General features: G+C 41.4%; 1 protein-coding gene across 3 annotated transcripts; it reads left to right on the top strand.

Moving 5' to 3' along the window:
• Positions 1-1,447: 1,447 nt before the first annotated feature.
• LOC105929975 lies at positions 1,448-9,854 on the top strand. Of its 3 annotated transcripts, none has more exons than XM_021319200.2 (4): positions 1,448-1,528; positions 4,185-6,622; positions 8,692-8,771; positions 9,027-9,854. In XM_021319200.2, exons 2-4 carry the CDS (start codon positions 4,312-4,314, stop codon positions 9,126-9,128), a joined length of 2,493 nt encoding a protein of 830 aa, XP_021174875.2. In that variant the 5' UTR covers positions 1,448-1,528; positions 4,185-4,311; the 3' UTR covers positions 9,129-9,854. The 3 variants fall into 3 exon arrangements, with proteins under 3 accessions (XP_021174875.2, XP_021174874.2, XP_021174873.2); XM_021319199.2 differs by having other exon boundaries at positions 8,692-8,777; positions 9,030-9,854; XM_021319198.2 differs by having other exon boundaries at positions 8,692-8,777; positions 9,027-9,853.
• The last annotated feature ends 14,325 nt before the right edge of the window (positions 9,855-24,179 follow it).

Below are 24,179 nucleotides of genomic sequence, written 5' to 3'. Positions count from 1 at the left end.
CTGTAGCTGTTGACTCTGGTGATCTCTGAACACTACGCACCTCAGCATCCACTGAGCCCACTCGGTGATTTTACACTGCGTGCAACTGATGATTTAGTTAGATCATTTTTAATGTGTGTCTCAGTGGATTTTGTGCCTGTCCCTCTGGTTTCAGCCACTGTAAAACACTTTGTGTTACACGGGCTTGTATGAAATGTGCTCCATAAATAAAGTTTGATTAATCAACTGACTGGTTGATTTGCTGTCATTCCCAATTGCTTCCACTCTGTAATAATAGCATTAACAGCTGAGTGTTGAATATTTAGTAGTGAGGTAACTCCATGACTGCACTTGATGCATCCGGTCACAGCAGCATGCTAGAATCCACCAAGCTTCTGAGAGCGATCCATTTTTTTCCAAATGTTTCTTGAAGCAGTCTACATGCCCAGCTCTCAATGGTTGGGTGGCCTTTTTTGGTAATATACTGTTATGGTGGCATACTCTTCTTATTTTCTGATGGACTTAACAGTGCTACGGGAGGTGTTCAAAGTTTGGGGATGTTCTCATGATGCTTTTTGTTCTATAATGTTCTGACAAAAACTGCTGACACCTTCGCATAGTAGCTGGAATTCTGCTGAGATTAACTCAGATGCAGAACCTATTTAGTTTCTAGGATACTTTTACAGGAGCCTTGCTACACTGCTCACAAAGTATAGGTGTCAAACAGAGGGATGTGACATCACTGTGAACAATACAAGTTAGGATGAAGGCTGAACGGATCATTAACCCAAAAGAAAGACATGTTTTATGTATAAGCTTCACTCTAATGCCTTCAGGTCGGCGTTATCTTATGCCCCTGACAAAAACACGTTGTTATTCTAAATATTTCATCTCATCTACAAATAGATCTGTGAATGCTGATCTTAAATAATTCTGCCTTTATGTTATTGTATCTACTCCCCTTTTTATTTCTGTTTCTTTTATCGTAAATGTGTGTTTTGTACACCAACATGCTGCACCGCAATGCTGTCACAAGCACTTTATGCTTTACTCATATTTATGATTGTTGTATGTGAATAGACTGGTTGGCTGCAAACAAATTGCCCTTCAAAGGATTAATAAAGTTGCTCTGACCTGACATGACCTGGATTTTATTTAAAGGTATCACAATTAAAAAGGGGTCAACCAAAGTTTAACATGTATCAAAAAGAGTCTTTGGTACATTTGTTCCTCCAGTATTTTGAAACCAGGGAGAGCAAAGTGCAGCTTATGTAGACTGCATTGTGTTTAAGGGGTTTTGTGCAGGGGTTACTTTATAAAATGCTTTTGGAAACATATATTAGATTTGAAAGCTCTTTAATTTTAGACCAAAAACTTTGTTCTTGCTCTGGATTATTTTAACTGAGCCGCATCTCAAACAAGAGGATTTTGTTTGTGCACATGATACAGAGGACAGGGGGTCACAGCTGCTAAGCAGATCAGCTTGATCATTCATATTTCCATCGAGGTAAGTACTACCACACATGGGCGATGACAACAGCTCTGTCAGGTGGGTCTCTTTCTTTTAAAAGTCTACACATAATGTATTTGGGTTTTTTTATGTATTTTGTTGTCTGTTATACTTGCGTTTTATGTGAGAAACAGGTGGCAGGTTTAAACAGCACCGGTTTTCGTTATGCAGTCTTCCAAAGAATAGTAGTGCATTTATTCATCAAGTCATAAGGCTGTGGTTCTCCCAAAATTACTATTGACAGTTTAATAGTGTGAGCTTGTCTGTGTAAGGTTTTATTTGATCATGACCGGGTCCACAACCAGACGGGGCCCCAAAGCAGCAGCAGCAGTTTGGTTCCTCCAGATATTAAGGGATTTTAGGGAATCAAGATTTGGTTTTAGGGTTTTTGTTTGGATTCGTTTATGGCTACGTTAAAATTTTGGATTTGATCTTCAGTTGAGATAACTGCAAGGATTCAAGAAGTGCACCGTGTTCAAATAGTATCCACATGCGGGAATTAAACAAACGTGGGTGTTGTTCAAGATGCCAATTCTTGAGATCACAAAAGCACTTCAGATGTAACGTTTAAATTACGCCCCAATGGCTTCATGAAATAAAATAAAATGCTCCTGAAAAATGAAAGTGGACTAAACAGGTCTAGGTCAATAAAGTGCATACGTGTCTTGCTGGGAGAGCTTGGTATACTATGAGGAGCTGATACTGTTGATAATCCAAGGGTGCAGTGTGACCGGCTTTAAATCCTTGAACGCAGGTGTAATTATAGACCAGCTGGTTAAAGTCTGCGTCTTTATAACCCATAAATATCCTAGAACAACTCTGTTATGCACAAGATACAATACAGAAGGTAATCAGAGGCAATGCATAGTGATTAATGATGTATCCGTATAAATGTATGCCTAGTTAGAGCGGATTAGTCTGATTAGAATTTTTATAGCACTGCTTTTACCCAGATCAGATCATTTGTTGCACCAAAACGAATCAGCAAAGATAATATAAAAGCCTCAGTGGCCAGCCAGTCAGACAGACAATGTAAACACAGCTTTCCTCTGTCTAAACAGACAGAGGAAAGCCGATTACTCGTTCTCTTTATCAGCACAACTGAGAGGACTAGGACACAGCGGCCGAGGAATGTTACCAAAGCAACGCTGTAGCTGTGTATTAAGATAAACACCAAAAAATAATTGAACTTTAAATTGTGTTGATGCTTTGTTAATACATTCACTTAATACCGGATCTTTACATGCACCAAAAGGCATAACTTTTTATTTCTCACTGACAGACATTGATTCAGAGTAAACCTTTCTTGTTTTAATCAGGTGAGTTTGGCAAATTATTTCTTGTTACCAAATTCCTAGTGCAAAGAGAGAGAGGTAACTTTTGTTCTTTCTTTAATTAAGAATTTTAAATACATCTCCTTAATATTTGTAATTTTTTTTACCTGTATGAGTTGGGTAAATCATTTTGGGTTTCCACACAAGTTTCGCACAATAATTTTCTGAAATGCACATTCTAACGAAATTTGTTCTCTGCATTTAACCCATCCCCTTGGGGAGCAGTGGGCTGCCACTGTCCACCGCATTCTGGGGTTAAGGGTCTTGCTCAGGGACCCAGAATGACAGTGTGTGGGAGTTAAACCCAGAACCTCCAGGACACAAGCACATGCTCTAACCACTTGGCGGCACACATTGGTTGATTCCCCAAGACAGAGCTAAATGAGTTAGATTTGCTGGCCAGGTTGCACACTCACCTTTTAAGCTCTGCCTCAAATTTATCCATGGACCAGAGATCAGGGTTTTCTGACGGCCACTCCAGAACATTGATTTGCCATCTTGTAACTCATTTGGTGGCCTACTTAGAGTCATTATCCATTTGAAAGACCCATCTGTGGCCACACTTCAATTTCCTGGCTTATGTATTGAGATATTGCTTCAGTATTTCCACTTAATTTAATTTCTATTTCTTAAAATGCAGCGCTACCCCTTTGATAAACAATGATGTCACACAAAGAAAAAGCTCTTTTGAGGTATTGCCTTACAACACATCCACAGCTTGTCCTCCATTTAAGTTAAATATTATAAATTAATCTACCAGAAGCTTACAATGCCTTGGCATCATCATCTGGACCTTTTCATATTATTTAAATTCTTGATAATTTTAATGAATGCAAACCCTTCATTTGGAGAAAGTCATAAAAATGTTTTTCAACATTCTGGCATTTATCTAAAATAAATATTTCAAGTAATCCTAAGTGGCCTAAAACAAGATAAGGTTTAGTCTGATTTAATGTCACACAGTGGCAAAAAGGTTTATATAAATGTCTGGTTACAGATGTATGTCTTGACTTCAGGTACAATACTACCTCATGCCAAGTTCTATTCATACATCTGTCCACGGTCCATCATCCGCCTGTCATTAATGCTACTTTTATATTTAAAAGCGAACTGTTGACTGGTGGTTCAACATCATGGCAAAAGGGAAGTTGAGGCACAAGAAAAGTTGGACAATGTGATGCGGTTGTAGACTTGGCAGGGCCTAAAACTAAAAACGCTGACACAACACAACATTGGAGAACACCTTGAAGTTTCCAGTGTTCCAAATGTTTGCCACCCTTGTACATCAACAGAATGACGAAATGTTTGGCAAAATTAATTTGTCTACCTTATTAACACTTTTTGTTTGTCTTTTATTGTAGCCTGAATGCTCCAAAAAGGGAACTACTGATAAAACATCTCTGAGTGCGTCAAAGAGTTATCACTAAAACAAAAACTCTCAGCACCTCAACCTTTCTCTCCTGGATCTATGGTTGTCTGTGCATAAATATGGACTCCAAGGACATGGCCGAGCATACAGAGCATTCCTCGGGAATCTTTAAGCATTCACAAGATGAATATGAAGCTTATTACAGTGCCACTGCACAGATCAAGCGGTACTACAGCTTAATGGATGATGAAGGCCCAGATGATGTGTTTATCCAGCCCCCTTCACTTCCACCCTGCAAGGCTCTTTTGTTGCCAACAGAGGGAAGCACACATGCAACACCAACTGATTCTGGTATGACCCTGCCAACTGAAGCAGCTGACGCCACAAACGCTAAAGCTAATCCCTGCAGCTTAGACAGGCACCATGGTGAGAAGCAGTTAATGGCAGCACGGAACGAGCTGGTTGAAGAGATAACTGCAATGCAGTTGTCTGTGGAGCCGATGGATAACACATTACTTTCCAATGACATGAACTCTAGAACAACGGATTATCAAGAGCAAACATCCATGGGTGCCTCAGCTTGTTTGATGGAGAGATGCCATGACAAAACGGGAAAAGCAGAGCAGAACAACACATCAGGAGATGAAGAATCAAATGAGGAGTCCAATCACGGTCCAAAACCATTTAACGAAGAAGAAAATCAGGAAGAAGAGAGGGAAAAAAATCCAGAACGAATATATTCAAATGTAGATGAAAACTTGGAGCATAAGACCAATCCAGACCAAGACCAAGAGTGTGACAAAAATGATAAAGATATTTCTTGCCTTGATGAGACAGACTTCAAGCTATCGAGAACAGTTTCTGATCTTAGTGAAAACAATGATTTCCTGACTTCGGACCCATCAGAACTCTGTGAATTCACCAAAAATAAGATGGAAGAAACTCCCAACGACTTCCCTGCAGAAGTGAGTGGTGACAACGAAGAGCATGATGGAACCAGATCTTTGGATGACAACCTTACAAGATCTGAGCTCACTATCGGCAAAGAATCAGAAGAAATAGTTGAAAACCGGAGAATAGCTACCGACATCCAACAAGGAGAGCAGCTGCTTCAGCGACTGCAAATGGTGCAGCTACGACATGATGACATCCAAAATACAAGCCAAGAGATTATCAAAGTCGTAAATGCTGAGGAAGAAGGTGGGTTTAGGTCAGAAGGTGAGGATGTGGGAGCTGGAGGAATGGATGTGACAGCCAAAGAAGATGAAGAGGAGGGGGGGTCAAAGAGGAAGGAAGTGAAGACAAACTTGACAGAGAATGAAGACAGTGAGAACAATGACAGAGAACATACTCCATACGAAGAAAGGGCTTCTTTGTCGACACCATCAGGAATGCCAGAGCACAACCAGATTAACAAACGAGATGAAGACGAGTCTTTGGATGATTATAGTGAAATCTTGATACCTTCAACTTTGCCACTTCACGGCACTAGGGAAATGTCGAGTGATATACCATTTATCTCTGTAGGACATCGACTTTCAGCTGCTGAGACCTCAATGGAGAAACAGCTGCAGGAGGCAGCCCGGGCTAAGCAAAACTTGCAGAGGGCTGGGGGTGTTTTGAACCTTGCAGATAATCCAGATGTGTTAGAAATTCCGTTCAAGACAGATGTTTCTCTTGAGACACTCCTTATAAAGGCTTGTACCACCCAACCAAGCCAATGGCAATTTTCTGAAAAGAAGATGCAGAAAGAGATAAGTCAGGAAATTCAAAGAGAACTGGTGCTGGTCAACCAGGGTAAGATTCCTGGGGAGTATTGCAAAGGGGAAGTCCGTCAGTTGAAGGAGACAAAACTGCTATTTGAGGCTTTTCAGCAGGTCAACATAGAAGGTCCAACAAGGCAAAGGAAGCTCCCTACTTCAGCAATGAAAGGTCACGTTTATCCCTCTGTTCTGGAGCGGACACGAAGCCTTGAGACGTTTTCCCTCAGGACTTCTCCCGTCATGAGAGCACATTCTCTCAGGTTGTACAACTCTGCAACCCTTAAAGGAGACAGAAGTCCAGAAACCCTCAGAGCGAAGAGTCCAACTGGAGGTTCTCGAGACAAAACGCGCTTATCCCCTTATTCAAAATACGACAAACCCTTGCGACTGCACAGGAGCATGGACTCAATAAGCAGCGAATGCTCCACTTCTGCTGTGGAGTTCAGGGGCAAAACAAAGGAAAGACAAGAATCCCCTTTCCTCGGACAAAACCCCTTCTTTAAGTTGCGCCCAGCAATGGCCCTTCAGCCAGAGGTAGAGAAGGACATTCGAGAGGCAAAGGAAAGAGAAGAAGAACTGCGTAGACAACGATGCACTCTGTATGGGGAGGACAAACCGAAGAGTGAAGATGAAGAAAAGTATCGATATACAAAGACATTCAAATCAGGTTAGTCTGGATCAGCATGGTGTGTTTGATTAGGCATTCACCAATTGAACACATTAAATGTTTAAAAAAATAACAGTTTATACAACAGTAATTTTACATCTTTAAAGCTTTCTCAAGCAGGCAAGCAGTTTAAGTTTTGTAAACAGTGAAATCTTAATGGAGAATCACACAGATTTGTATTCACTCCACATCCCAACCTTGCAGCCCTTGTAGCTCTCTAATGGATGTCTCTCAACATTAACATCAAACAGTGTTATCTAATGAGTCTAATCGCAGGGTTGGTGTCCTCCTTGTCACTTGTGGTCAAGGGTGGTTATTTTAGCAACAAGCTTTATCTGAGTCTGTAGTTGGCAACAAGCTGGGTGACAACAGGAGGCATTTTATCTGGTTTTATTTTGCCTATTTTCTTAAACAGGAGATCCACCCAGGAAATGTGTTACGAGATATTGTTAGTTGTGAACTAAGCTCAGCCCTGGTTTCTAAATGCAGACTGAATCTGATAAACCATCACGTGATGGTAACACTTTGTTTAAACTGACTAAAGGGCTCCATTCATGGCTTCAAATGTGCCTGTATATTTTTCAAAGATTTCGGAGAATGTATTATTTATTTGTGGCAGTGCTTATTTTAGTGAAAATGGATTATGACTGCATAATGTGAGTAGGGTCAAAAAGAGATTTTAATCATGCTCTTTACATTTTTCCAAAATTTTGCAGTAACATTTCAGACATTCTTGTCATAAAATGAGAACTATTGGCACAACAAGAGACTGTCAAAAACACCCTATCCTTGTGTTTGAAATAATTAAAGTTGTTAATTGGTGGGCTTAAATAACTATGTATAATCAAAAAAATGTATGATATGTAACTTAATGTAAAGGATGCAATCTCTATGTCCTGAAAATAAAGATTTTTTTATGTCATGTTATATATATTATATATACAGGGTTTCAACATTTTCCTATATTTTGCATATTGTATTCTAAAATGAGAACTATATGCACGATAAGGAAGTTAAAACAATACCCTATCCGTGTGTTTACTGAAGATTGGAGTCCATCCCTAGGTTCAAATCATTAGGTTTGAATATTTCTTGGAATATAAAGTTCTTCTATGGCTGAAACAATTTAGAGAATAGTTCTGAGAATTTTGACTCTAAGTATTAACTTGATATTTTATTTACACGACTGAATGGATTTGGGGTTAGTTTTGTCAGCTGGCCTTAAGGTTCAGGCCAAAATTAGCTTTTTTTAAATTTGCAACATTATCCTATGCTTGAGTTCAAAATGAGTGAAGCCTTCTCCATCACTGTTTTAAAACATATATGTGTGTAACATTAGTTTATCAAAATCTAGAATTCCTCTGACACTGAGCTATCTAAGAGGATTTACTGGAGAACATTGGTTGATTAGTTTGAACTTAATATATAGTGAAAACTAATTTAAATCACACAAGATAAAAAATTTTAGGGCTTTTGTGAGATAACAAAAATTTAAAGCTAGCATCAGCTTCTTTACTTTTTTTGCAAATTTCTATATAATATTTTCAACATTTTTGTACTTAAAGTAGACCTGTTTCAATGATGAGCAAATAAATGACTAAAATGTCCTTTCCGTGTATTTAAACCGAATAAAACTGAAACATTTGTCAAATAGCAAGATGTTTACCCTAAAACAAGTTTAGGCAGAAGTTAGCCTCTTCATGCTATCCCTGATCTTTGTTAAATATTTCAGGTAGCTTTGTTCTAAAATCACGGCTATAGGCACAATAAACACATGCAACATTTTGCTGTCCTCTGTGAGACAGACCTTTGAAATAAACCATGAGACGAGAAGTAGGATAAGATTGCCCCAAAAAGAATATAATTCTTCGAAAGGCTTGTAAAAGTTGCAATTAAATACAGTTAGCATGATTTCTGGCAAAAATATGTAATCCATTTTGTAAAGCAATTCAAGTACTGCTAAGGATACTGAGGCCAAATACATAGTTGTAAAGTGCACTTTTCTTCCATCAAAAGCATTGCCATTTAACTTTTTTGTCTTATTGTCTTATTTTTTTCTACTCCTTCAGATGTGAAGCTGCAATCCAGGGGAAAACTGGAGAGACTTTGGCCACCACCCTCTAAAAAAGATCAGAAGACATCTGGGGAGGTGCAGGTGAAACTCCACAAAAAATTTGGAAAAAAATATGAGCTTTAATCCAATTTTCCTGACCCAACTGCACCCTTTTTGTGGCTTTCACGTACAGGAACAGAAGGAAAAAAAAGATTAGACTTAAAACAAATACTATTGTTTTACAAGCATTTGAATGAGAACAAGTGGTTTAGATCTCAAATTGAGATGATCAAGCAGCAGTAGCTTATCTCCTGCTGTAAATCCTTGTCTTTTCTCTGTCTTATTTCACAGCAGGAGGCAAAAGTTCACAGAGCAGGAGGTCAGAAAGCTCCTCTGTGGCAGCTCTGGGAGTCTGGTCTGATCAATGGCAAGACGTCGGATGAGAAGAAGTGATGTTGGCCATGCTGGTGGTGCTGGACCACAAACAGAATCCCAATCAGGGACAGAACCACAGTCAAAGCACAGATGAATCAGTAAAAATGTATGACAAAATTTTTATTTTAGTTCCAACCTCACCAGTTTCTCGCTCTTCAAGCTATGCTTTGTATTTGTGTCAAAAACATGATGTCAATTTGTACTTTCATATCATGAAATAGTCTTAGATTGCAAGTGAATACAGCAAATATCTCTTATAATTTGATTTCATATTTTTGATGCTTTCTTTATTCAGGCATATGTTCTTTGAAAAATGCTGTTTTTTAAATACCTCAACCAATTGTAAGAAAACTTTCACAATTTTTAAAAAGCTATTCAACAAAATGCTAAACAGTAGTGTAATAATCTTTATATACCGATCAAAATGGGAGCCTGAGGTTGAGTCAGATAGAAAGAATGACTAGCTAAGGAAACAGTAGCATACACCTTTTGGTCAGGAAGTATTGAAAGGAATTCAGTGTGCAGTTGCAGTGTATTTAATATTTTACAGCTTACGCCACCTGGGACACCAAAAATGTGAAAGTAGCTCAGATTTTACAAATCATTACTTCTGTTTCTAGTGAATGTTAGAATGAGTCCAACTGTACCACCTTGTCCATTCGAGTACCATTTAGGGATCGTCTTATTGATTGTGCTTTCAGCTCAAAATAATGTGTCTTAGCTGAATTAAAATATATTATATAATTTATATTCATAACGTGTGATTTTTAAGTGATAGAGAAGTTTGAACTAAAGACGACCTCCAGTCAAGGTAACTCCACATACAGAGGGACGCAGAAAGGACTCTCACAGTACCCTACCTGGCTGGGCCAGAACCAGTTTTAACGGTTTGCAGCTTTACGCTCTGCAAACCCTTCCACCTTATTTTTAGAGAGGTCCATCTAAATAACGCTTTTATTCAAATCCAAAATGCTAGGTGAAAGTTTTGCAGAAGGAACTCATTGCAGTGCTTTGAAAAATACCCCTTAAACGATGAACTTCATTGCCTTTTGTTGGTATTTTATGCGAGAGACCGACAGAAGGTAAAACATTTTTATGAAAGGGAAGGAAAATGATACATGGTTTTCCGTCTGTATTTTATCATCTAAAGTCAGAAAAGTACCACCTTTCACTGTAATTAGGTTGGGAAGTATTTTGCAGAAGGCTCCCAGCTCCCCGTTCTTCTTTATAAAAGGGAATGTTGAGTGTCCAGAACCATCCATTTACAAGTCTTGCCACAGATTCTGACCGGCCAATTTAACGCATGAATAGGCTCGATTCAAACGCCTCTACTCTCGCTGCGTGTTTAGGATCACCATCCTGATGGAAGGTGAACTGCACTTGCAGTCTTGGAGAGGTTTACCTTCATGACTGCAAGGCATCTAGCTTCAGCCATTTTCCTGTCAATTATAACCGTCCTCCCTGACTTTTCTTGTTCCTCCTGAAGAAAAGCATCACTCTAGAAAGATGCTGCAACCACAACGTGCTGTGGCGATGGTGTGTTAAAGGGTGTTTTACCAGAGTAGTTTTCCACTCTACGTGCATAGATCTGTATGCAGGCCCTTCTTCACATTTGCCTCCACATAGCTTGTGGCGAACTGCGTTTAAATTGTTGGCTTTTCTTTCAATTATGCCTTTCCTCTTCTCACCCTGTCTATCATGAAGTCCAGATTTTTTTTGCCGCGAACAACTAATTGTTGCTCTTTCAACAGATTTTCCCACCTAAACTGGAAATATCTGCAGCACCTCTAACGATGCCATGAGCTTCTTGGCAGCTTCTCTGATTAATGCTCTACTTGCCCTGCCTACATGGATAGCCACGTCTTAGGAGGTCTGCAGTTATGCAGACAATTTGTATTTTCAGAAGACTGGACTGAACAGTCCTGTGTGAGATGTTCGAACCCTAGGATATTGTTTTCTAGCTTAACCCTGATTTAAACTTCTCCACAGCTTTCTCGCTGAGTCATCTGCTGTTTTCCTTGATCTCCATGATACTGTCTGTTCTCTAACAAACATCTGAGGCCTTCGCAAATTATTTGCAGACTCTCTTTACTTAATTAGCCGACTTCTGAAGCCAATGGGTTGCTCAGTATTCTAGGGGTATAAGAGTAAAGGAATGCAAAACGCACTTTTCAGATTCTCGTTTTCACTTACATCACTTACATCTAGATCAGGGGTGTCCAAACTTTTTATCACGTGGGCCTTAATTGTCAAGTCAAAAGTATTGGAGGGTCAAAAAACACTTTTTTTTTTTTTTTTTTACCTGCCCCACAAAATGTTATCATGCTACATTTTTATTAAACAAATAAGTCAGGTTTTCTCTAGGAAAGGATCCATAAACCATTGTATGTTCAGAATTTATGTATGTCCAGCTTAAAAGCAGATTTTTGTGCACCTAAGCCTTATTTTGAGTAAACGTTGTTGAATAGATGGGGTCCTATTTGCTATGAAATTAAATTGAACCCAAAAAGTGTGGTAGTAAAAAGATGAATACTTTGTGTTGTACCTGACATTTTCAATTGCAAGAAGATTTGAATTTGTCTGTGATAATTTTGCTCTCATTAAAAATAAAAATGATCCCTGTTGGTCAGCCAAATCACTCTTGGATTGCAGTTGTGAGCCGCACACAATCAGTCCAGGGGCCGCAAATGGCTCCCGGTCCCCACTTTGGACTCCCTTGATCTAGATCAGGGTGTCCAAAGGACCATATGTGGTGCCCACAAGCTTGTTCAAAAAAATAGCACAACCCTCCAGTAAGCTGCATTTAAATTGCTAATTTATTTAGCTGCTCTTTCTTCATTTATACTTGTATTTACATAGGTTTAAAAATGACAAAAGCAATAAATAGATAGTTATCCACCTTATTTTTGAAGGAAACATGGAGGCAGCGAGTTGCCGTTTGTTTGGGCGAGACTTCCGGCGCGTCACTTCCTGTTACTGGGTAGCTTGCTGAAAAGCGGCTCATGCAGCTACTTCGTCTCAAATTACTCGCCATTATGACTTCGAGGAAGACCGGGATCATTTGTCCGGTTAGAGGCTGTCATAATAACGGGCGTAAAAGAAAGGTTTACGTGGAGCAGAAGTGTTTTAATCATCGACCGGGAACAACAGCTGCGGAGACGAGGCGCCCTACTTCCTTCACCCCCAGCCGAAGAATGAAGAATCCCTTCGCCTGTGGTTAAAAGCTTTAAATATGAAGAAACAACCGAAGCGACCGTCTGTATGTTCTTTTCATTTTGTGGACAAAAGACCGACAGAAGACCACACGATGCCAGAAAAGTGTCTGGGCTACAAAGTTCCATTAAAAACAAAGTCAAGGAGATGTCAAGAGGAGGGGAGACAGGTAAGCTAATGGATGTTTACGTTAGCTGACTAACTCTAACTCCTTAGTTTGTGCCGCTCCTGATAAAACATATGCTTTCAAATGAAGACAGCCGTCTTTAGCTTTGTTCTCTCTGTAAATTATTTTCTGGACATGTTTCATCCCTGTTAGTAGGTCTATGGAGTTCCGTTTGTAAAGTTATACTATGACATAAAAGTTAGGGTTCACTATTCATGTTTTTGTTATTCATAAATCTATAAACAAGTCACAGTTCCAAGTTAAATATTTAAATAACAAGCTTAATATTTAGCCCCAAAGTAAATGTTTAGTTTGTGAACCAAACATTTAATTTGGAGTTAAATATTTAATTTGTAATATGTAGATTACAAACTAAACAGTTAGCTGTGTAATTGAATATTTAGTTTGGAACTGTGACCTTTACAAATGTATAACATGGTGAAAATCTGACTTTAAAAATGAAAATCCATTTTTTCCTCTTATGATCTCAAAGAACCCAAAATATTGCAGTTAGAATTTAACTGTGTAACCTTACAAATGACATCCCAGGTGTTTGTAAAAACCGGAAGGAATGTGTGATATGAATATTTGAATGTGAAGTGATACAGGTGTTATTAGCTCTATTAGCTTGGTGTTTACATAGTTTTAAGTAGTCTTGACATGTTTTATGCTGTCTGCTAAACTGATTGTGGTTTTGTGCAGGCTTGTGTTTGACAGATGACAGCCGCTGTGATGCAGAGGCTGACCGGACGGCTCCATAATCAGAGTCACCTATGAATAAAGATGCTGACACTACAGCCATCAATGATCACACCTAGGAGAAAAGAAGAAGAAGAAGAATGCATGTGGCTGGGAAAACACCTGGAGTATCTTCGTCCTGGCGATGAAGTGATGGCAGACAGAGGCTCTACCATCAGAGATCTGCTGTTTTGAGAGGAGATTTAACCTTGTTCTACCAGCATTCACCCATAAAAGGAGAGCAGTCCTCTGATGAGGATGTAACTGCCACAAAGAGGATTGCAAATGTCCACATACATGTGGAAAGAGTTATCAGGAGGCTCAAAGTTTTCACAGTAATCTCCCAGACTGTAACCATGGTTTATAAAATAGACCAAATCTTTTGAATCTGTGCAGTTACTTTTCATTTTTAATAACTTTAAGTATTGTATATGCTTATTTCCAGACTATTTAAATGTTAAACAAAAATTGTGCCCAACTAAAATGTGTATTAATAAATTTTGCAATCCATTTCAGTTTCTTATGTAATTTGCATTTATTCATATTTTGATCAAGTGGATGTTGACTTAGCACATGTAAATAACTAAAACGATCTTATGTACATTTCACATATATAGTATATTTGTAGGCCATTTAATTCTTTGTGGTGCAGGAAACATCCATCATTCAGCCATTTGGGGACGGCGCTGCTCATCTGTGCAGGACAATCCAGTCAGACCTTTGGCCACGGAAAACTGCACCTTTTAACAAAGTTAAAGAAATGGTTACTTTTTATATTACAGTCCTTGGTGTCATATTTATATAAAAATATGGATAGTTTATAGTGACAACTTAAACTATCCATTTACATTTTAAATTTCAAGCCTAAACATGAAGTGGGCAGAATGTTTGATATCCTCTTATAACATCAGTTAAATCCCAAACATTACAAAATTAACTGAGCAGCAATCTAATCACAACGAGGCAACAGCCAGGATGTTTTTAATCAGACGATTCATAGCCTACCTTCCATAAGTCGCCGCTGCCTGACTGAAGAACTTCCCCTGGAGCTGCAGCATCAGAGCTCCGGTCATCTCGGTAGAGCCTGTTAATGTAGTCAGGATCCAGCAGAGTGAACGTTGGACTTGTTTTGGCTTTAACGGCCATCAGCCTCCATTAATACCAGGTTATCCTTGTTAATATTTATTAACACCGATCCAACTTTTCCACTTCGGAGGTTCGCTTCAGTAAAGTCGCATGCAGAGCCGTCCGCACCAAGTGACACAAACCGGTTAAAATGTCCTCGTTCGTTAAACAAGTCCACTTCTTCATGTCATCCTCTCAGTCATTAATAGTTTGAGGCCGTGGCGCTGACCTGCCACTTCCATCGCTCTGCAGTTTTTGACAATATTGCCGCGACTGTTTATCATTTCAGTCAAGCTAATGTTATTTGGCCGAGGGAAGCGCTGAAACGGAAGTGCGACACACACAAACGGAAGTTGGACCCTTAGTTACTTCCGCGTTCGAAAATAAGGTGGATATAGACCCTTTTCACAGTGACGTCATGCAACTTCCGTTCTGCGGTGAAGCAGGGTATCTTTACTTCCGCTTTCTCCGCGAGCAGTGTTTTTACATAGGGAATTCACACAGTCCCTCACCAATCTACCCAAATTTCGTTTGGGAGACGTGCACAGACTGGCACAAAAGCTTTTAGCCACACCAGCCTCCAGACTCGACAAAGATGACAAGTTCTTTGTGGAACAGTACCTTTTCGATTATGAAGGTAAGAGCTTTGTCTTCTTAGCTCTGTTGTTAGCATAGATGCTAGGATAATGGTAGCTATGCTACCAACAGGACTTTTGTCATTTATTAGTTTTCTATTTCTCCATTATATTGCTACGCTAGCTTTATTGCTATATCAGCTATTCTGTTTCACAGCTTTTAGTCAATGAGTCACAGCAGGGATATAGTTGATGTATAATGTTGAGCCTTTTCTTACTTTGTTTTGGAACAGTGTCAATGCTGTTGGCCACTTGGTCACAGCTCTATGAATAAAAATGAGGAGCCTCACTCCCTCACGTTTTTTTTTTTTTTTTTGTGTAGTATTTTACTGAGGTTGCAGACTTTGCAGTATCCCTCAAAATTCCTCTGTGGGTTCAGTGTGTTTCTCAGTCTCGTTAGTAGATCTGGAGCCTCAATTAATAAAATAATTCTGCCCATTCCTGTTAAAACTGTGATAGTTTAGGACATCAAAGACTGGGAAAGACGCTGTCAATAATGTTGCATGCACACTAATAATCAGTTCATTATAGTATTTATGGATTATGCTGCTGTCGGGGCAAACCCCTTGTGTCCTATACTGTTTTTCAGGAACTGACCAAAAAAACATGGATTTAAAAAAACTTCAGACATCACACTTCATATATTTTAGTTATTTATTACATAGATACTTCATAGCTGTCCATTTTACCTTTTACCTGTCCTGTTTATCCTGCTGCCTTGCTTCGGTTCCCCTCTGCCTTACAGAAGAGCCTGCTGCCGAGCTCTGGTGGGTTCTCCCCTGAACTGTCAATTCTCTGCCGAGGTGTGGACCCTGCTGCCTGATCCTGGTTCCAAGAAGTCTCTCTCTGGGCCGTCAGCTCCTGCCAACACCATCACCCTGTTCCCGTGCAGTTCTACCTCGCTGGTTACATCACCCTCCATCCCATCAAACCTTCAATAAAGACTTTCATTTTAAGTCCCGTGTGTGTGGTTCTGGGTTCATCCATAGACAGATTGTGACAATTACACTTAGACAACTTTATTTGTCATTATGTATGCACAGAGTGCATACAGAACGAAATTCCGTTTGCATACAGCTTGAGAATTACAGTAAATTACAGCAGTGATTTAACAGTAAACAATTGAAATGTAAACAATGCAGGAGAAAGAGACAGTGTGCGATCACAGTGTACAGGTGAGTATTTTTAAAAACCATTTGTATGTGCAGAAATTAATTAATTTCTCAGATTAATTTCCTTTCATTAACAAATTGATTTTGACAGCTCTAATAAAATTTTACGTGGTGAGCCACTGAAATTATCTTGGGAATAGCTAAATTAACTTATAACTCAATTATCTTTAAGAAAGAAAGATGGAGTTTAATTTGTTAAAGACCACTTGCAGAAACATAGGTCTCCTCGGAAGAGAAGTGCTGACTGCAGGCGTAAGTGCTGCCGCGAAGGATTTTAAAATTTGGCCCCTCGTCTCTTCTTATTGCCGTCACCCAACGGGCTCCAGTCTCAGCATCAGCCGGGAAGTCATGAACACTGAGATATGGAAAGTTTTTTTTGTTGTTCGAACACTGTGGGACACTGCAGTAGCAGTTTCTCTGTGATTGTGCCATGCTTGGTGGATATGATGCTGCTGAGAGATGGACACAAGGGGAGAAAAAAATAGATTAACTATAATACTTTTTAAAACCTTTATTTAACCAGATAAACTCACATTGAGATTAAGATCTCTTTTTTAAAGGTTGATCTGACTAAGAGGTCAGCAGCACATGTCATTACTAATAACAGTATAATAAAAACAATTTCAGGCTTCTACTTAAAATATACAGTATTTTGCACAAAAACTAAAAAAAAAGTGCATTAATATAAGTGCAAATAAAATTATGAAGAAAATTCACTATAATGCACAGAAAATTCAGAAACAGAAGTACTGTCCAATAGACCCACGGTAATTTTTTTTAGGAATGAACAAAAAGATTCAAATGGAATAAGATCTTTTTAATTCAGTGACTGCAATTATATATGACTTAGACTTAGACTTAGACTTAGACTTTCTTTATTGTCATTTTGTAGCACAGAGTGCATACAGAACGAAATTTCGTTTTTTCATACAGCTCAGAAAGATTGCAGTAACTCTACAGGATACTTTGCAGTGAATTTACAGTACAGGATAAGAAAAATGCAGTGGTAAATCACAGTCAAATACAGGATAACTTTCAATTAACTTTCGGATAAAGTGCAGCAGTGAGCAGTAGGCAGATTGAAATGTAAAAACAATGTAAGCAATGTAAACAATTATGCAGTAAGGTGCAGCAGTGATTTAACAATAGACAGTTGCATTGTAAACAGTTTTGCAGTACGTTTCCGGAAAAAGTGCAGCAGCGATATTGAAGGATACATACAAATGTGCAAATTAGCGGGTCGAGTGTGGTACACAGTCCGTTTTTATACTTCAGCAGTTCAACAGTCTGATGGCAGCAGGGAAAAAGCTTTTGCAGAACCTGGTGGACCTGCAACGGATGCTGCGGAACCTCTTTCCAGAGGGCAGCAGGGAGAATAGTCTATGGTGGGGGTGTGAGGGGTCCCTGATGATGTTACGGGCTCGAGACACACAGCGCTGCGATGAAATGTCTTTAATGGAGGGAAGAGGAGCCCCGATGATCCCTTCTGCTGTCCTCACCACTCTCCTCACGTTCTTCCAGTCGGAGGCACTGCAGCCTCCACACCACACAGAGAGACAGCTGGTCAGAATACTCTCTATGGTGCTTCTGTAGAAAGTCGTGAGGATGGGCGGGGGCAGGCGGGCTCTCCTCATCCTCCGCAGAAAGTACAGTCGCTTCTGTGCCCTCTTCACCAGTGACATGGTGTTCATAGTCCAGCTGAGGTTGTCCGTGATGTGCACCCCCAGGAACTTGGTGCTGCTGACCACCTCCACAGCTGAGCTGTTGATGAGCAGTGGAGCATGGTGAGGCCGGTTCTTCCTGAAGTCGACGATGATCTCCTTCGTCTTCTCCACGTTCAGGATCAGGCTGTTGTCTCTGCACCAGCCCACCAGCTGCTCCACCTCCTCTCTGTAGTCCTGGTCGTTGTCATCTCTGATCAGGCCCACCACCGTTGTGTCGTCCGCAAACTTCACGATGTGATTGGTGGTGAACCTGGGGACGCAGTCGTGTGTCATCAGAGTGAACAGCAGGGGGCTCAGGACGCAGCCCTGAGGGGAGCCCGTGCTGAGGGTGATGACATCAGAGGTGTTCTGTCCGACCCGGACTGATTGAGGTCTGTTGGTTAGGAAGTCCAGCAGCCAGTTGCGAAGGGGTGTGCTGAAGCCCAGATGCTCCAGTTTTCCCACCAGATGCTGTGGGATGATGGTGTTGAACGCTGAACTGAAGTCCAGGAACAGCATCCGCACGTGCGTGTTCTTCTCCTCCAGGTGTGCCAGGCTCAGGTGAAGAGCAGAGGAGATGGCGTCCTCAGTGGAGCGGTTCCGTCGGTAGGCAAACTGGAACGGGTCGAGTGTTGGGGGGAGACTGGAGACGATGTGTTCCTTTACCAGCCTTTCAAAGCACTTCATCATGATGGGAGTCAGTGCAACAGGCCGGTAGTCGTTGAAACAGGTGACTTGAGGTTTCTTCGGCACCGGAATGATGGAGGCAGACTTGAAGCATGCTGGCACTGTGGCTTGGTCCAGCGAGGTGTTAAAAATGTCTGTGAGGACACCAGCCAGCTGACCTGCACACTCCTTGAGCACCCGCCCAGGTATGTTGTCGGGGCCTGGGGCCTTTCGCGGGTTGACTCTCCTCAGAGTCTTCAACACGTCGGCAGTGTCAAGGCAGAGGACCTCCTCTTCCTGATGGGGAACAGCTTTCACTGCTGGAGTGCTGTTTAGTGCCTCAAACCTCCCAAAGAAGTTATTTAGTCCATTGAGGAAGTCAGCATCAACTTCACCCACCGGGGGGGAGGGCGTGTTGTATTCAGTGATCGCCCGGATGCCTTTCCACATGCTCCTGGTGTTGCTGGCATCGTGGAAAAGCTCCTGGATTTTCTGGCTGTGGTTCCGCTTTGCAAGCCTGATGGCACGGTTCAGGTTGGCTCTCGCTGTCCTCAGAGCCTCCTTGTCTCCAGACTTGAAGGCTGAGTTCCGTGCTTTTAGCGCTTGACGGACCTCCGCAGTAATCCAGGGTCGTTGGTTGGCTCGGGTGATGATGGTCTTGGTGGTGCTGACGTCCTCAATGCATTTGTTGATGTAGGCTGACACGGTCATGGCGTACTCATCAATGTTGATCTTGTCCTCATAAGTTGCTGCAGCTTTGAACATGTTCCAGTCAGAGCACTCAAAACAGTCCTGGAGCGCCTCCATTGCTCCTTCAGTCCACACCCTCACCTGCCTCGCTGTAGGTTTTGCTCTGATCAGCAGGGGCCTGTATGCAGGAATTAGCATCACAGAAAGGTGGTCTGAAGAGCCCAGGTGGGGGCGGGGGGCTGCTCTGAATGCTCCTTTTATGTTTGTGTAAACTAGGTCTAGAGTGTTCTCTCCCCGAGTTGCAAAATCCACGTGTTGGTAAAAATGAGGGAGAACAGTTTTCATATTTGCCTGGTTAAAATCCCCAGCAATGATGAAAACACCCTCTGTGTGTGCAGATTGCAGCTCAGAGATAGTCCGATAGAGAACAGTCATAGCCTCTTTAGTATCAGCGCTGGGAGGGACGTAAACCGCTGCGATGATAACAACAGTGAACTCTCTAGGCAGATAAAAGGGTCTGCAGCTAATAATCATAAGCTCAATGTCCGGAGAGCAGAGACTTGTGACTAATCTAGCATTTTTACACCAGGTGTTATTGATGTAAACGCAGAGTCCGCCCCCTCGGGTCTTACCGCAGAGTTCTGTCTGTCTGTCGGCGCGGAAAGTAGCTAGCCCCTCTGATTTGTATATATATATACAATATATATATATATAACACGTCACCATAATCAAGTAAAGGGAACAATGTAGCAGATAAATGTCTCTTTTTTCACTCAGTGAACAAGATTTATTTCTATAATAGCCAAGCTACAGTAATCATTTTATAACATCTACATCAGATTAATGACAGGTAAAGTAAGCTAACAAGCTGCTGCATGTTAGCTTTGATCTTCATGTTACTGTCCCAATCAAAGCATTTATATAACAGCAATGATCGCTACAAATACTAAGGAAAATAAAGATAGTCAATAAGACACGTTTAATATTGTGCTCTCAGTCTTACCTAATGAAATCACGCTGATTACTGATAGGTAAAGTTTGGTAAGGTAAGCTAACAAGCTGCTGCATGTTAGCTTTGATCTTCATGTTACTGTCCCAATCAAAGCATTTATATAACAGCAATGATCGCTACAAATACTAAGGAAAATAAAGATAGTCAATGCGACACATTGTGGTCTCAGTCTTACCTTATGAAATCGCGCTGATTATCAGTGAAACACCTCTTCACCTCCCGAATTTTCTATGTAAAAGCATGTAGCCGGAAGTAAAGATACCCTGCTCCGCTTCAAAACGGAAGTTGAGTGACGTCATGTGAAAAGGGTCTATTACATAAAGTTAAGGTGATCTTGGACTTGTAGTTCAAAGGTCAGGACAGGTAGCCCTTCGTATGACACAGTACAGATGAAGTAGCTCTCAGTTTCAAAAAGGTTGGTGACCCCTGATGCTACAATGGTTATGCACCACATTTACCTTTTCAGTACAATCTTTGAATTAAACACAGCGTGTCTTTGTTTTCGATATGTACAGTTGTTCTTCAAATGAATTTACTCAACACTAGCCACAAATCAGAACATGTTTAATTTCTCTCTTTTACATCAGTTTACATCATGGGGAAATCAATATTGTTTTACTGTAATAATAAAGCATTACGACTCATACCCACAAGAGGGCAGTGTAGTCTTATTAACGGAGAAGAAGGCATTCCAAAAATTCAGAGACTTTAGGATTCTGGGTGGTACATTTTCATTATAGATAAACTTGTGCAGGCATCACTTTGCAATAATTATCCAAAATTATCCAATAAATGTATAAATAACAAAAGCATATTTGAATGAGACAGTCCAGATATCTACTTCACAGGAAGCTTAATCATATGCTGAGAAAGTACAGTGGTTACATAACTGCAGTAATTGACTCAGTGATGAGTCACTTCACAGTTCTATAGCCACCAGGTACATGTTATATCACTTCTACGTAAGATGAAGAAAAGGTTGCTTAATGGAACGGCCACATAACTTCTCTGCAGTGGTATGTGGGTGGCAATTTCTCTACGCTGAGTCATTCATGAGGGTCGGCATGTACGGAACATAAATTGGGCTTGCGGTAGAAACTCATTCATTAGACGAATCTTTCTGTAAACATGCCGTTTATACATGTGCATAATCTGGACCAGTAACACACCAAGACAACGCAGGAATAAAGGGATTGGGTTTAACGGACACAAGCTTCCATCTCAAAAACATGAGGTTTGCTGTGCAGACACAGGGGGATGAGTGCAGTCCTCTGTTGGACTGTTGAGTTCTGCTCGGCTCAGAGTGTATAAATAACATGATCTTTGTGAGAGCCTGCAGATGAGAGAGTACAACAGTGACTGCTGTGACATCACTGACAAGAGATGGGATCGGAATCACCGATGTCAGCAGTCTAATGGGCATGATGGATGACTCATTTTTACTCCCCATGGCCCTCCATCAACAAGGCCTATGAATGAGCACTCACTACCATTAAACTAAATGAAGCATTAGCTCTGCATGAGATTGGGTCAGTGTAAACTTTGTCCTCTGCTCTGGGCCCCAAGGTTGAAAGCACCTGAATCCAAATGCAAAGAAACCCCAAAAATCTGAAATGAGCAGAACTTCAAGTGTCTCAGGCAGTGACAGACTGGGATTAAAAAACGGCCCTGGCATTTTCACCAACCAGCGGCCCACATGGGGACGTGCACGCACGCAACACACAGATATAACTTCACATGCACGGAAATAACACGCAAGTTTGTAGCCCCAGTGTTGTTGAACTCTAACTTTAATATGCTAGTTTTGGGGGGGATTCGTATCCATGTGTTTTTACCCTGCCATTCACTATATGCACGCGCGAAAGCAGCAACAAAAAAACGCGTGTTAACGTCAAATAAACATGCAAGCATATCGAGTTAGTTTTTTTTTTTTGTTTTTTGTTTTTTTTTCTTTATTGGAATGTTGCCGAGGCGGTAGTGTGAGTTTGGCAAGGCGGCCGCCTCGCCAAGACAGCGCTGCCGGAAACCCTGCATTTGGCTTATTAGTGGGCCGAGAGATAATGTAGGCCTACAATGAACAGGGTGAAAGGCACGGAACGAGAGCAGACACACAAACTGGGGCAGGTGAGGCAAAACAGACAATCCGGCAAAGAAACAAGGACCAACAGAAGCTTAAATGATGGGAGAAACAGGTGAGTGGCATAGTTCTTGTTCAGTTTCTTCAAATGCTGGGATTTCTTCTTACAGTCTAAAGAAGACACGCTACATCAACTAAATATTTCATATTAACTCGGTCCATGTTAGCCGAGCAAATGAACACTCGTTGACTACAATGCCTGAATGCTGTCACTGGTGACAACAATTAAACAGCCTCATTTAAAAATAAAGACCAGTGCGGGTATGTGATTTGATTAGGGAATTGTTAAAATATCCATCCATCCATCGTCTTCCGCTTATCCGGGGTCGGGTCTCGGGGGTAGCAGCTTCAGTGGGGAGGCCCAGACATCCCTCTCCCCAGCCACTTGGGCCAGCTCCTCCGGGGGAATCACAAGGCGTTCCCAGGCAAGCCAAGAAACATAGTCCCTCCAGCGTGTCCTGGGTCTTTCCCTGGGTATCCTCCCGAACCCAATCCCCTCCCTGGGCTGCCACCTTACCGTGGTAGAGGGGTATGAGTGTCCCAATGACCCTAAGAGCTATGCTGTCAGAAGCTTTATGCCCCTAGTAGGGCCACCCAATGCAGACAGGTCCTAGGTGAGGGACCAGACAAAGAGCAGCCCAATAGCCCCTTATGATGAGTACCACAAATGGACATCATGTTCGCTCGCCCGGACCTGGGTCATCGGGGCCCCACTCTGGAGCCAGGCTTGGAGGTGGAGCACGTTGGCGAGCGCCTGGTGGCTGGGCATTTACCCATGGAGCCTGGCCAGGCATTGCCCGAAGAGGAGACATGGGTCCCCCTTCCAATAGGCTCACCACCTATAGGAGGGGCCAAAGGGGTTGGGTGCATTGCAAAATGGGTGGCAGTCGAGGGCGGGGACTTTGGCGTTTCGATCCTGGGCTACAGAAGCTGGCCATTCAAATAAATAATGGGAATATGACGCTCGTGGCTAATGAGCAGAGAAGTAGTGTTGCAGGTAGCTGCTGGAGCACTGACGCTCACTCAAAAGATTGAACAAAGGTCACAAGACACAACAGATGACCAATGAAAGCATTTGATAGTATTGTCAGCAGTTGACAGAGTTTGACAAGGGTCGCTTCTTTAGAGTGCATTTAACTGGTTGTCTCGTGCAAACAACTGTGTGTGTCATGCCGATGTCACAGTGGCCAAATGCTGGAACCGAGGGAGTCGCCACACATCAAGTCCCCCAGTACTGGGATTGAAAAATTGCTTTAAAAAAATTTAAAGAATTTTAAAAAGAAAACATTTAACAGTACATCTTCACTAAAAAGAATATTGCTTTGACCTGAGGGGTGTGTGCTGACACAAATGTGCTGAGGCTGAATATTACTGTCAGTACACAGCAGGAAGGGGTGGAGCAATGCTGCTCAACACACAGACAGAGAGGACACCTGTACTGTGGTTACTGCGAAATGGTACAAGGTTGCTCGCTGAAATCATCAGTGTTCAAAATCCTCTCTGACAGCAACGTGGGACTGTAAAACAAGTCACTGCACTGTATGCATTGAGAAAGCCTACATATTTCTTCACACTTTCCACTAACTCTGAGTGTTTGACTTGCCTGGTCTTCTCCTCAAATTGCCAAAGTTAAAAAAAAAAATCCTGAACAAACAGTGGTTAGTGAGAGCATGAGGTAAGGACTGAATAAACAGACCTCAGATAGCCTTGCTGAGTTGAGCCATTGTCCTCAACAAACCCCTCCATTCGTTTGCTCTCCCTCCTCCTCCTTGACACCCACCACCCATTCTCACACTAGGAAAACTCAACTGT

This window comes from Fundulus heteroclitus, chromosome 16 (assembly GCF_011125445.2).
Source record: "Fundulus heteroclitus isolate FHET01 chromosome 16, MU-UCD_Fhet_4.1, whole genome shotgun sequence".
Taxonomy (NCBI): domain Eukaryota; kingdom Metazoa; phylum Chordata; class Actinopteri; order Cyprinodontiformes; family Fundulidae; genus Fundulus; species Fundulus heteroclitus.
This window is presented reverse-complemented; position numbering and strand designations above follow the sequence as displayed.

Bases quoted from the DNA above. Each gene is read 5' to 3' on its own strand.
- LOC105929975 (XM_021319198.2), top strand. From the start codon at position 4,312: ATGGACTCCAAGGACATGGCCGAGCATACAGAGCATTCCTCGGGAATC. The intron at 6,623-8,691 runs GTTAGTCTGGAT...CTACTCCTTCAG, and splicing joins TACAAAGACATTCAAATCAG to ATGTGAAGCTGCAATCCAGG. The intron at 8,778-9,026 runs GTGAAACTCCAC...CTTATTTCACAG, and splicing joins AGACATCTGGGGAGGTGCAG to CAGGAGGCAAAAGTTCACAG.